The sequence below is a fragment of the Dermochelys coriacea genome, chromosome 11 (genome assembly GCF_009764565.3).
Source record: "Dermochelys coriacea isolate rDerCor1 chromosome 11, rDerCor1.pri.v4, whole genome shotgun sequence".
Classification (NCBI taxonomy): Eukaryota; Metazoa; Chordata; order Testudines; family Dermochelyidae; genus Dermochelys; species Dermochelys coriacea.
The window spans coordinates 66,057,936-66,070,750 of NC_050078.2; the positions used below are offsets into that span (position 1 = coordinate 66,057,936).

Below are 12,815 nucleotides of genomic sequence, written 5' to 3' on the forward strand. Positions count from 1 at the left end.
TGTGGTACGGTTATCTGAGCCCCATTTGCCATGCGTGCAAGATCTGTGTGCAGTCCTGTGTTTTTGTTTTGTTTTTTTGTGCCTTATCAAAATAAACACTCTCTTCATGGCCAAGTCTACATTTAGAAATGGCGTAGATTTTAACTAAATTTAACCTATTTCATTAAACTGGTACAACTGCTGAGTGTAGAGAAGCCCTCAGTCCAATTCCCATGAAAACTAATGGTCCAAAATCATCTTGACATAATGAGTCTCCCATTAACTTCAATGGGAGTTGCACCATTTACACCAGGATCAAAATCAATCAGATTTATTGCTATGGTTCCCAATTTTTGGTCTCTCTACTCTTAGTCCTGATCTATCCATACAAATTGCACCAGTTTAACTAAAGGTTTGATTTTAATCCATCTTGATTAAATCAGTGCAACTTTGTGTGTGGACACCCTTACATTGGTTTAAATCTGTTTTATATACATTTAACTAAATTGGTTTAACATCAAGCCTTTTTACAATTTATGTGTGTAGACAAGCCCTTGGAAGTAAATATGTAGCACAGAAGTATCAAATCTGTATTGATACTACTTCTCATGTACTGCCATGTATCTACTGTAATGCCAGCTGACTTAATCTCAGATGCTTTCTATATCATCTAATCATACAGGCTTTCTATATATAAGAGAAAAAGAAAAAAAAGTCTAATTCTAGATCCTAAACTGATGTAAATCACTGTATTTCTGTTTACTTCAGTGGAGCTATACCAGCTGAGGAGTTGAACCATATGTTTTAAATGTCCCTTAGCTTAAAATAAATCCTTTAATATTTCCTGTAGAGTTTATCTTTATGGAATATGTTAAAATTACAGGAATAATTTGAACTCTTGGACAATATTTTAAGACTCTTTCCCTAAATGCCATCAATATTTTAAGACTCTTTCCCTCAATGCCATAAATTTAGAAGGAAGCAAGATCATTTCCTGTCAGTTTCACGTCTGTTTCCACATATACATTTCTAAGAAGTAGAGACAATGTTTGGCGACAGCTTGACGCTGATGAGGAAGATACAGAAGCTAGCAACCACATACTATTGGTAGCAAAGGGATAGTCAATGATACAGATGCTCTTTCTAACCCAAATCCTGATTTTATAGTATTATAACAACATGGGATTTGTTCAAAAGGCCTGGCCAAGATGATCATGTAAAATCTTAATCTGATCTTGCATGCTTCAGTGCAGTTGCTCCTTATTTACATCAGCATAAATGATATAAAAATCAGCAGCTTATGGCTCCCCAAGTCCTTGTATGTCTTTTGAGTCCAGATCCTCAAAAGTACGTAAGCTCCTAATTCCAATTGATTCTAGGGTATATGCAGGTATTGAAATAAATGGAAGTTAAGAGCCTAAATACCTTATAAGATCTGGGCCTTTGTCCTTACTTATACCCTGTTAAGTATTCTTTCATCCTGGAGGTACAACACAGAATCTCAGCTCAGTATCTTCCTCAGAGGGTCTGATCCAAAGTCCACCGAGATCAATGAGAGTCTCTTTCCACTGATTTTAGTGGACTTTGGTTCAGGCCCCTAACATGACTTCAGTGGTTGATTCTGACATATAAAATGTTACATTTTGAAAACATTCCCCATGGAGCTGAGCAAACATTGGATTTTTTTTTTTTGATCCCATGGAAAATTACAACGTCTTGACAGTTGTTTTCATCCTGAATTAGGATGAACAGTAAAAATACTCAGTAAAAATACAGTAAATAACCAACCTTCCATACAAATGGACTTTACTAAAATAAGACAGGAGATCAACATTACACACTTCACCTCTCTACAAAGGAAAAAGTACTGTAAGCTGTCTAAAATCCTGCCTGCCACATGGAGCCACAACAATGGTACCCCTAACTCACCCAGTAATATCGTCAATCTGTCCTGCTATGCACTCAGCCCGGCAGAAGAGTCTGTCCTATCTTGGGGACTCTCTTTCTGCCCCGCCATGCCCCCAAAACATGATACAGTTCTGTGGTGATCTGGAAAGCCTACTTTCACCGTCTCCGACTCAAAAAATACTTTCAAGATAACACTGAACAGCATACTGATACACAGATACCCTCCCACCAACAGCACAAGGAGAAGAACTCCACATGGACTCTTTCTGAGGGTCGAAATGACAGTCTTGACCTATACATAGAATGCTTCTGCTGACGTGCACAGGCAGAAATTGTGGAAAAACAACATCGCTTGCCTCATAACCTAAGTCGTGCAGAACGCAATGCCATCCACAGCCTCAGAAACAACCCTGACATTATAATCAAAGAGGCTGATAAAGGAGGTGCTATTGTCATCATGAACAGGTCTGACTACCAAAAGGAGGCTGCCAGACAACTCTCCAATACCAAATTCTATGGGCCACTTTCCTCAGATCGCACTGAGGAATAAACTAAGAAACTGCACCATCTACTCAGGACATTCCCTACACTAACACAGGAACAAATCTACATACCCTTAGAGCCCTGACCGGTTCTATCTACTACCCAAGATCCACAAATCCGGAAATCCTGGACGCCCCATCATCTCGGGCACTGGCACTCTCACTGAAGGACTGTCTGGATATGTGGACTCTCTACTCAGACCCTACGCCACCAGCACTCCCAGCTATATCTGTGACACCGCTGACTTCCTGAGAAAATTACAATGCATTAGTGATCTTCCAGAAAACACCATCCTAGCCACCATGGATGTAGAGGCTCTCTACGCTTCGGAGGGGGAGGGATAGCTCAGTGGTTTGAGTATTGGCCTGCTTAAACCCAGGGCTGTGAGTTCAATCCTTGAGGGGGCCATTTAGGGAGCTGGGGCAAAAATTGGGGATTGGTCCTGCTTTGAGCAGGGGGTTGGACTAGATGACCTCCTGAGGTCCCTTCCAACCCTGATATTCTATATTCTACACAAACATCCCACACTCAGATGGAATACAAGCTGTCAAGAACAGTATCCCTGATGATGCCACAGCACAACTGGTTGCTGAGCTCTGTGACTTTATCCTCATGCATAATTATTTCAAATTTGGTGACAATATATACCTCCAGACCAGTGGCACCGCTGTGGGCACCTGCATGGCCCCACAATATGCCAACATTTTTATGGCTGACCTGGAACAATGCTTCCTCAGCTCTCATCCACTCATGCCCCTTCTCTACCTACACTACACTGATGACATCTTCATTATCTGGACCCATGGGAAGGAAACCCTGAAAGAATTCCACCACGATTTCAACAGCTTTCACCCCACCATCAACCTCAGCCTGGACCAATCTACACAGTCACGTTAACATCACCCTATACCGAAAACCCACTGACTGCTATGCCTACCTTCCTGCCTCCAGCTTCCATCCCAGACACACCACATGATCCATTGTCTACAGCCAAGCGCTGAGGTACAACCACATTTGCTCCAGCCCCTCAGACAGAGACCAAACCCTATAAGATCTTCACCAGGCATTCTCAAAACTACGATACCCGCACGAGGAAATAAGGAAACAGATCAACAGAGCCAGACGTGTACCCAGAAGCCACCTGCTGCAAGACAAGCCCAAGAAAGAAACCAACAGAACTCCACTGGCCATCACATACAGGCCTCAGCTAAAACCTCTTCAATGCATCATCAGTGATCTACAACCCATCCTGAACAATGATTCCTCACTTTCACAGGCCTTGGGAGGCAGGCCAGTCCTCACCCACAGACAGCCTGCCAACCTGAAGCATATTCTCACCAGCAACTACGCACTGTACCATAGTAACTCTAACTCAGGAACCAATCCATGCAACAAACCTTGATGCCAACTCTGCCCACATATCTACATCAGCAACACCATCACAGGACCTAACCAGATCAGCCACACCATCACTAGTAATATACGCCATAATGTGCCTGCAATGCCCCTCTGCTATGTACATCAGCCAAACTGGACAGTTGTTACGTAAAAGGATAAATGGACGCAAATCAGATATTAGGAATGGCAATATACAAAAAATTTGTAGGACACTTCAACCTAGACACACAATAGCAGATTTAAAGGTAGCCATCCTGCAGCAAAAAAACTTCAGGACCAGACTTCAAAGAAAAACTGCTGAGCTTCAGTTCATTTGCAAATTTGACACCATCAGCTCAGGATTAAACAAAGACTGTGAATGGTTCGCCAACTACAAAAGCAGTTTCTCTTCCCTTGGTGTTCACACCTCAACTGCTAGAAGAGGGTCTCATCTTCCCTGATTGAACTAACCTTGTTATCTCTAGCCTGATTCTTGCTTGCATATTTATACCTGCCTCTGGAAATTTCCACTACATGCATCCGACAAAGTGGGTATTCACCCACAAAAGCTTATGCTCCAATATGTCTGTTAATCTATAAGGTGCCACAGGACTCTATGCTGCTTTTACAGATCCAGACTAACACGGCTACCCCTCTCATTGTGAAAAATTTCAGTATTTTTACTATGTCAAAAGTTCAGAAAAATTCAAATTTGGAAATGTCAAAACATTTCATATTGAGTCAGACTGACATTAAGTTGCATCTGCCATGGTTCCTCATGGGAGTGGTAGTTAAGATGCTTCATGGCCCCATTCTTATCTATGGGCTGCACGGCCTGGCCAGACTATCTCTCCCCAGATACAACACAAACTCCCATGCATCATGTGGCTCCATCAGAGAGGAGACCAAAGTGCATCCTGGTAGTAGTAGTCTGGCCAAGGAGCCCAACCCATGAGAGAACTGGAGCATGAAGCACCTGAACTACAGCGCCCTTGAGTCACTGTGGCACACTAGACAGATGCAATTTATTGTCAAACTGTCTTGGAATGAAATGTTTCAGTTCAGCTCAACAAACCAAAATTATTTTGCAAGGGGCAGCAATTCCCACAGGAAATTTTGATTTTATGGTAACTGCGCTTCCTGTGGCCCCCCCCCCAAATCAACAGAAAATTGCCAACTAGCTATAGTATCCAACCGGTGTAGCTAACGTCTGGTAATGAGTGAGGGGGATGCCATTTTTTACAATGGCAAATAGTTTATTTGTTTGATTAATACTACATGAGCATTACATTTTTTAAAATTTCTCTTTTTATTTTTATCCCAGCCAAGAGAAGTTCTCCGACTAGCAACCAGAGCCTGGCTTGTGAATCCCCTAATCTGGACACTGGACACACAGAGGTGGGTATATGGCTATACAAGCAAGAGTGGGGAGCTGTGGGGAGATTTTTTTTTTTTAATTGATGGGGTCTTTTGCAGGGAATTTTGGAGTGACAGTTGCAATTACTGTGCAGGTCTCCAAAGCGTCTTAATGCTTTTATTGAATTGTGTATTTTATAATTGGATTTATCATTTCCAAGGCCTATCCCCTGCAAAGAATGAAGTTGGGGCTCAGGGCAAAGGATCAATATAAAACTTGCAGAACCTATATAACAAGAGAAAACAAGCCATCATCAATATTGTAAAGACACATGGCAGAGCTAAGAAGAGAGGGCCAGTGCCCTCCATTTTCATTTAAATAAAAACACCTTTTTGGATGATTTGGAGCCATCACGGTGTGCACTATCCAGCTTAAATTACTGCATGTTCAAATTACTGTTCTCCTCTGTTATAATTAATAACAACATATCATCACTCGTGATGTCTTATCTTGCATTAGGCCCTGACCTTGAAAGCAACAAATAACTTTCCATTGAAGTCAATGGAACTCCATGCAGGTTTAAGGGTTTGCCCAGGTGAAATAGTTTACAAGATTGGGGCCTTACCTTATACACTATCTGGAATGAAAACCATGTGTTTGCACAGTGTCTAGGACATTGGAGCCCCAATCCTGATCGAGTCCCCTCAATGCTATCTTAGTATAAATAATACTAATATATAAGTACATAGTAAGAGGGCTAATGTGGAAGATCCAAATCTATTTTTAAACTTATTTCTCTATATTGAAAATATCCTAAGGGACTTCAGGTGGTGTGTGAAACAGCCCAGCCAGATGCTGTGCCTCCCATGGCCACTGTTTCAGGCTGTCATCGGGGAAACTCCTTTGATGGAAGTGTGTCGTCCCAAACATCCCAAGACAGAGGACCTCTGCTTTCCAGGTACAGAGTCCTGCGAAAAACTATGTTGGTATAACTTTCTGGGGAGTGTGTGTTACAGGTCCCCTCTGCCCAATCCCCAAAGGATATAAGTCTTACAGTCCCAACTAAAGAGCCTTGTCTCTTCAGCTCAAACTCTAACAGCTCATGCTTTTAGCTCTGGAAGTCCTCAGTTTGGTTGCCGGTGTGTCATCTGAGATGGTGGCAGTCACACTGTCTTTATTCCATCTCATTTACAGGACTGCCCAGCTGGCCTGTTAGGATATCAACTATAGAGCAATGGGGACAGAGCAGAGGACAAGGCCCTTTTATATTTTGGAGTTTGATGATTTAAAAAAAAAACCCAAACTTTAGGCTCATTGCTCCTTGGCTGGGCATGTCCTCTGGGGCTTGATCTGTCTTTGCTGCCCTTTGGGGCAATTTTCTTTCCCTTTGTGGCAGAGTATTTCTTACCTCTCCTCCCTTTTAGTGCTGCTTGGCTGCTACCTCCATTTCCCCATCTTCACGTACAGCTGTTAAGTTCACTTACTGCTGGCTGGCTGGCAGGGAGGCAAAAGAACAGCTACTCAAATCTCTTCTCAGCCATCCTTGCAGGGCTTAGGCAAAGATTTTAAAATTCAGGAGCCTAAATTTAACCTCCTTAATTCGTATTTGGGGAAGATAAAGGTACAGCCAGATTTTCAGAAGGGCTGAGCACTCGTCAGCTCCCATTAGAGTTTGTGAATACTCAGCATTTTTGAAAATCTGACCGTATTTTTCTTAGGCTCCTATTTTTTAAAAATGTTGGCCCTCATGTTCAGGTGCACCAGAAAATTTCAAACAAAAACACTCAAGAGTTTCAGAATTTGCTTCATTACAGTAACACTTTATCTCTGTTTCAAAATTTCTCTGAATCCAAAAACGACTCCCAACTATTTTCTCGAAATACGTATTATTGATCTATCTTGTCACCTGCTTCAGTGGGTAAAACCATTCTTTAGGAACCTGATCTAGTTGGCAGTCTTTCTGTTGACTTCAGTGGGTTTTGTGTCATATAGATTCTGAGTTTTTATTTCATTGTATTAACATTGCCTGGTAAAACTAAGTCATCTGTTACTTCTGAGTATTGTCTTACTAAATTTAAACTGTTCCTCATGTACGGCATAGTTCAGCGTGCATTCACACACCCATAAAAAGTAAGGGAGCAGGCAACCGTTTAGAAGACTGAATCGGGTGATCAGTTTATCCAGCTCAGTCTGGTGGTTGCTATGGAGATGAAGCTTCAGACAGGCTTTGTAGAGAGTGTCACTAATGTCTCCTCATTTGGAGAGCTCATTGATCAATTAAAACTGAACAGGGAGTTTCGGTTGCCAAGCAACAGGCAATTCAGAAACAAATGTTATTTACTCCTGTTATCAACGGCCCAGTATTCCTTTGTCCTTGGGCCCACTGCTGGACAATATATGCCACCCACTCACCTTGCAATTATCTGTCAAGTACCTGATGAAATGTCCACAGGGTTTAATTCAAAGCAAAGCACAATATTTTAAATGATGTTTTCTTGGAACCTCATTCAGCAAACCTCCAGTTTGCTCCTCTGATCCTGGATAAATATCCCCGCTCCATTCAGTGAAATTCTTCATTTCAGTGGAACCGTTGCAGTAGTAAAACCCCAGCCATTTATTCTGCAGCTGGCTGTCAGTCTCTGCCTTGGAAAAAGACTTTGCAAGCAGGGCTTGAATGGTAAATGTTTCAGAAGAACAATACTTCTTTAGATTGTGAATTGGAGTTCATGCCCATGTAAGGGAGTATGAGAGAATACATATCCCCCTTACGCTCCAGTAGGGGCTCCCCCAGACCTTGGGTCTGATCGCAGAGGAGTAAGCAGAGAAAGATGCATCACCTTACTCCTTTCTACAATGGGGTGGGAATAGGCAGAGTCCTGGCTTCATCCTCTGTGCTTGCTGGTCAGTTCAGCTGAGCTGGTCCGGGAGATATTGGCAGGCAGATTTTATTTTTCTTTGGGATAATTCTTTTTCTGGGATGCTGCTGGAGTGGTGCAGCAACCCTTTGTACAGGCTGTCTTTCTGATCCAGTCTTGGCCCTTTTGTTTTCTCCTCGTGCATTTCACTCATTTCTCTCTTTGCAATGTTTTGAGAAGGGTGTATTATGGGAGCCCTGATGTCAGGCTGGTGAGAAAGGTGTTTTTAAATTATCACTGTTTTCTTTTTGTTCTCTTATTTAAAGTCTCTTTTTAAATCACCCCACTTGTAATCACTATTTATCTTGACTGCAGCATTAATGGAAACATTTGAACTCTTGACTGAATAAAGCAATATATGCCAATACCTAAGGTCTAGTTTTCAAAAGTCAGTGCCTTTTAAAAAAAACCCCCAAAACCTAGAGGAAGTCTATGGTGTCCTCCATTGACAGAGGCTGGCAGCAAACCATCTCCTGCTCTGTTTCAACCATCTCCTGCAGATTTGCTTGGACGTTTTGAGTTCTAAATGAAAACATTTCTCGGAGATGAATCCTTCCCAGCCACCCCATCTGCAACTGTATCCCAGGAAGAAACTGCCAACCTACCCTGATTGCAGGTGGAGTCAGCATTGCAAACCTTTTGCTGAACCCTACTTAACTGAATATCCAAAAACCTACATTTGAATGCTCAAATTGGCTTATATTTTTATTATTATTTGTATTATCATAGAGCTTTGGTGCCCCAGTCATGGAGTAGGACCCCGATGTGCTAGGTGCTGTACAAATGGAACAAAAAGACAGCACCTGCCCCCAAACAGCTTACAATCTAAGGGCTTGTCTACATGACTATTTAGTTCGCTGCAAGGTGGACTTTGATCTATCCCACAGTAGTCTGCTGCAGACAGACCATCCATGTGGACCCTGCTGATGCACATTAACTGTTCTAGTCCTGGACTAGATCAAAATACATTAACAAACTGTTAATGTGTGTCAGCAGAGCCCCAGTGGGCAGCTTGTCTGCAGCAGGCTACTGTGGGGTAGATTCACACCCCAGCTTGAAGTGAACTAACTGTTCATTTAGACAAACTCGACTATAAGACGAGACAACAGATGGATATAGACAGACTGCTTAGGGAGTACAAGGAAACAATGAGACAAAATTGGTCAGCCGGATAGGCCATGGTCCCAGCACAGCAGCAACCTAACTCTGTCAAGTGTCTTGTATCCAATTAAGCTGTAATCTAGCAAAGCACTGAAGTGTGTATGTAACTTTAAGCACTAGCACAGTCCCACTGAAGTCGATGGAACTACTCATTCTTAAATGTTTTGCTGGGTTGAGCTGCTCAGTACTGGGCTGGGTGTCCAAATGCAGATATGGATATCCTGCCTGGGTGCCTGTCTTTGAAAGCCTGCCTCCTCATGTGGCTCTGTAGACCTGTCAATATTAATGGTAAAAATTGTGGGCTGTTGTTGTGATTTGTCCCAAATGCACAAGAACATCATTGATGAGGCAGTTATTGATTCTTTTGATTATTTTGTGTCTTATGGAAAGTTTTAAAATGTAACAGGTACTCAGTTCACACAATTATGCTTCTAGAACTGCATCCAGAAATCTTCCAGGTTATGAAATAGCACATCAAACCACAGATCTGTTCAATCTCCATACACAGAGGGAGATCAGTCATGTTCACCTGGGTCCCATTAAAGCAATGTGGGGCTCAAGGTCACCACAGCACTGGCCCCCCACCTCTTGACCCTGCCCTGGCCTGGCATTATGGCTCCATCTGCTACTTGGAGTGATGATGGCAGAGGATCCCCCTTCCTGCCAAGAAGGCAGGGTTAGCAGCAAGGGGTCCCCCAGTACTTACCCCAGCTGCTGGGTGTTTGTTTAAGTGAGAGGCCGAGTTTGCTGCGCTTTTCTTCCCTTATGAGTGCTCTGCTGGGATAGTGTTGGTCAAGGCCCCGCAAAGCAATGGGCCTTGGAGTTAACTCCCCATAGGTGTGAATGGGACAGTTCACCCCTCTCGGAGCCGTTGTTTCATGCTGTCTGCAGACTTAGGCAGACATCACTGTATCAGTTACACTGAAATCAGATTTTCAAGCTTTCCTTTGCAGCTATGAGGGCTAGAATGTTTCTGATGAAAGCTGAAATTCTGATCTGAATGCCTCCCGCAGGTGCTGGGGCACTAGGCACAGGCCTGGAGCGCCCATTCCTTAACATGGACCAGATTGTTCTCAGTACCATAGAATTTTGCCAGCACATACTGTTGCATCACGGGCAAAAGTTTCTTTGGGGCCACACCTAGTTTGTAGATTCTCAGTGAGAGGGAATTTGGGGTTTACCCTTTTGCTTGAGAAGATTAACAACAAAAATATAATTTAATATTTTCTGATGGTTTTACTGAAAAAAGAACCTTGCATGTGTGTGAGTGAGAATTCATGGATAGCAGCAACTCAGTGGAAGAACCAGGGCTCGTCCTTTGAGGCTCAATAGTTCATTCTTTTCTCTCTGTCCAGTACATTCAAGTCTGGAAACAAAAATACCAGGGATGTTTCACACTAAAAACCATATCAAAAGAACATTTCAGGAAGTGACACCACCAAAAGCATCCAGGAAACTCGTAGGGAAAAGTGACATATGTCATATTTTCTAGTACTCAGGGGCAAAAAGGGAGGTCATCTTATATAGCAGTAGCACTTACTCACATGAGAACCACCAGATCTGTTTCAATTAGTTTAAGTGATTATTTTACCGGGTATTCCCAGCATGCTGCCTTTTTTTTTAGTAACACCTGACTGTGTAACCTGCTCCTTCACATGTTACATATCCTCCCATTAGAGCCTAACCAGCAGGGGTTTGAGTCTGCTCCTGATTCCTGCTCGAGGATTTAGTCATTGATTGCAAGTGGTAGAGGCCTGTGCTTTTAGGCCCTGATTTAGGAATGCATCTCTGTTCAAGAAGACATCTAAGCGCATGCCTAATGAAACATGTGCTTGAGTCTCACTGGGGATTTAAAGTTAAGCACATGCTTAAGTGCTTTCTTCAGCAAGGATGCTTTCCTGAACCAGTGCCTTATCCCCGGATTCGAACCTCTCTGTCAGCCCAAACAGAATCAATTAGCGCATCCTGGTAACTGGAAAGTAGCTTAAAGTTCTGCAGATGTGAGGAGAGTGGAAGAGGCCTTAAGACTTTCTCTTTAATGAGGGGGTGGATTTTAAGCCTGTCAGTTGTTAGTGCACTTGAGTCTCTGAGGAGAGTGACAACTTCAAAGTCTCTGAGGAGAGTGACAAGCTCCGGTACGAAACTGTGGAAAAACCTGAGTGTCTCTGGATTAAGTTTAGAAGTGTGTGCAACAAGAGTGATGTCATGGTGGGAGTCTGCTATAGACCACCGGACCAGGGGGATGAGGTGGATGAGGCTTTCTTCCGGCAACTCACGGAAGCTACTAGATCGCATGCCCTGATTCTCATGGGTGACTTTAATTTTCCTGATATCTGCTGGGAGAGCAATACAGCGGTGCATAGACAATCCAGGAAGTTTTTGGAAAGCGTAGGGGACAATTTCCTGGTGCAAGTGCTAGGGGAGCCAACTAGGGGGAGCGCTTTTCTTGACCTGCTGCTCACAAACCGGGTAGAATTAGTGGGGGAAGCAAAAGTGGATGGGAATCTGGGAGGCAGTGACCATGAGTTGGTTGAGTTCAGGATCCTGACGCAGGGAAGAAAGGTAAGCAGCAGGATACGGACCCTGGACTTCAGGAAAGCAGACTTTGACTCCCTCAGGGAACAGATGGCCAGGATCCCCTGGGGGACTAACATGAAAGGGAAGGGAGTCCAGGAGAGCTGGCTGTATTTCAAGGAATCCCTGTTGAGGTTACAGGGACAAACCATCCCGATGAGTCGAAAGAATAGTAAATATGGCAGGCGACCAGCTTGGCTTAATGGTGAAATCCTAGCGGATCTTAAACATAAAAAAGAAGCTTACAAGAAGTGGAAGGTTGGACATATGACCAGGGAAGAGTATAAAAATATTGCTCGGGCATGTAGGAAAGATATCAGGAGGGCCAAATCGCACCTGGAGCTGCAGCTAGCAAGTGATGTCAAGAGTAACAAGAAGGGTTTCTTCAGGTATGTTGGCAACAAGAAGAAAGCCAAGGAAAGTGTGGGCCCCTTACTGAATGAGGGAGGCAAGCTAGTGACAGAGGATGTGGAAAAAGCTAATGTACTCAATGCTTTTTTTGACTCTGTTTTCACTAACAAGGTCAGCTCCCAGACTGCTGTGCTGGGCAACACAAAATGGGGAAGAGATGGCCAGCCCTCTGTAGAGATAGAGGTGGTTAGGGACTATTTAGAAAAGCTGGACGTGCACAAGTCCATGGGGCCGGACGAATTGCATCCAAGAGTGCTGAGGGAATTGGCGGCTGTGATTGCAGAGCCCTTGGCCATTATCTTTGAAAACTCGTGGCGAACGGGGGAAGTCCCGGATGACTGGAAAAAGGCTAATGTAGTGCCCATCTTTAAAAAAGGGAAGAAGGAGGATCCTGGGAACTACAGGCCGGTCAGCCTCACCTCAGTCCCTGGAAAAATCATGGAGCAGGTCCTCAAAGAATCAATCCTGAAGCACTTAGAGGAGAGGAAAGTGATCAGGAACAGTCAGCATGGATTCACCAAGGGAAGGTCATGCCTGACTAATCTAATCGCCTTTTATGATGAGATTACTGGTTCTGTGGATGAAGGGAA

The 12,815-nt window shown here is 43.4% G+C and overlaps 1 protein-coding gene across 14 annotated transcripts in view; it reads left to right on the top strand.

The window, feature by feature from the left end:
• UNC80 (unc-80 homolog, NALCN channel complex subunit) overlaps nt 1–12,815 on the top strand; it is a 192,360-nt gene that overhangs the window by 22,753 nt on the left and 156,792 nt on the right. For 13 of the 14 annotated variants that reach the window (XM_038421372.2, XM_038421379.2, XM_038421373.2 and 10 more), the window contains exons 6-7: nt 5,132–5,205; nt 5,983–6,122. In XM_038421372.2, the coding sequence (XP_038277300.1) occupies nt 5,132–5,205; nt 5,983–6,122 (214 nt within the window). The remainder of the gene's footprint in view (nt 1–5,131; nt 5,206–5,982; nt 6,123–12,815) is intronic. The other variant, XM_038421375.2, reaches the window with a different exon arrangement.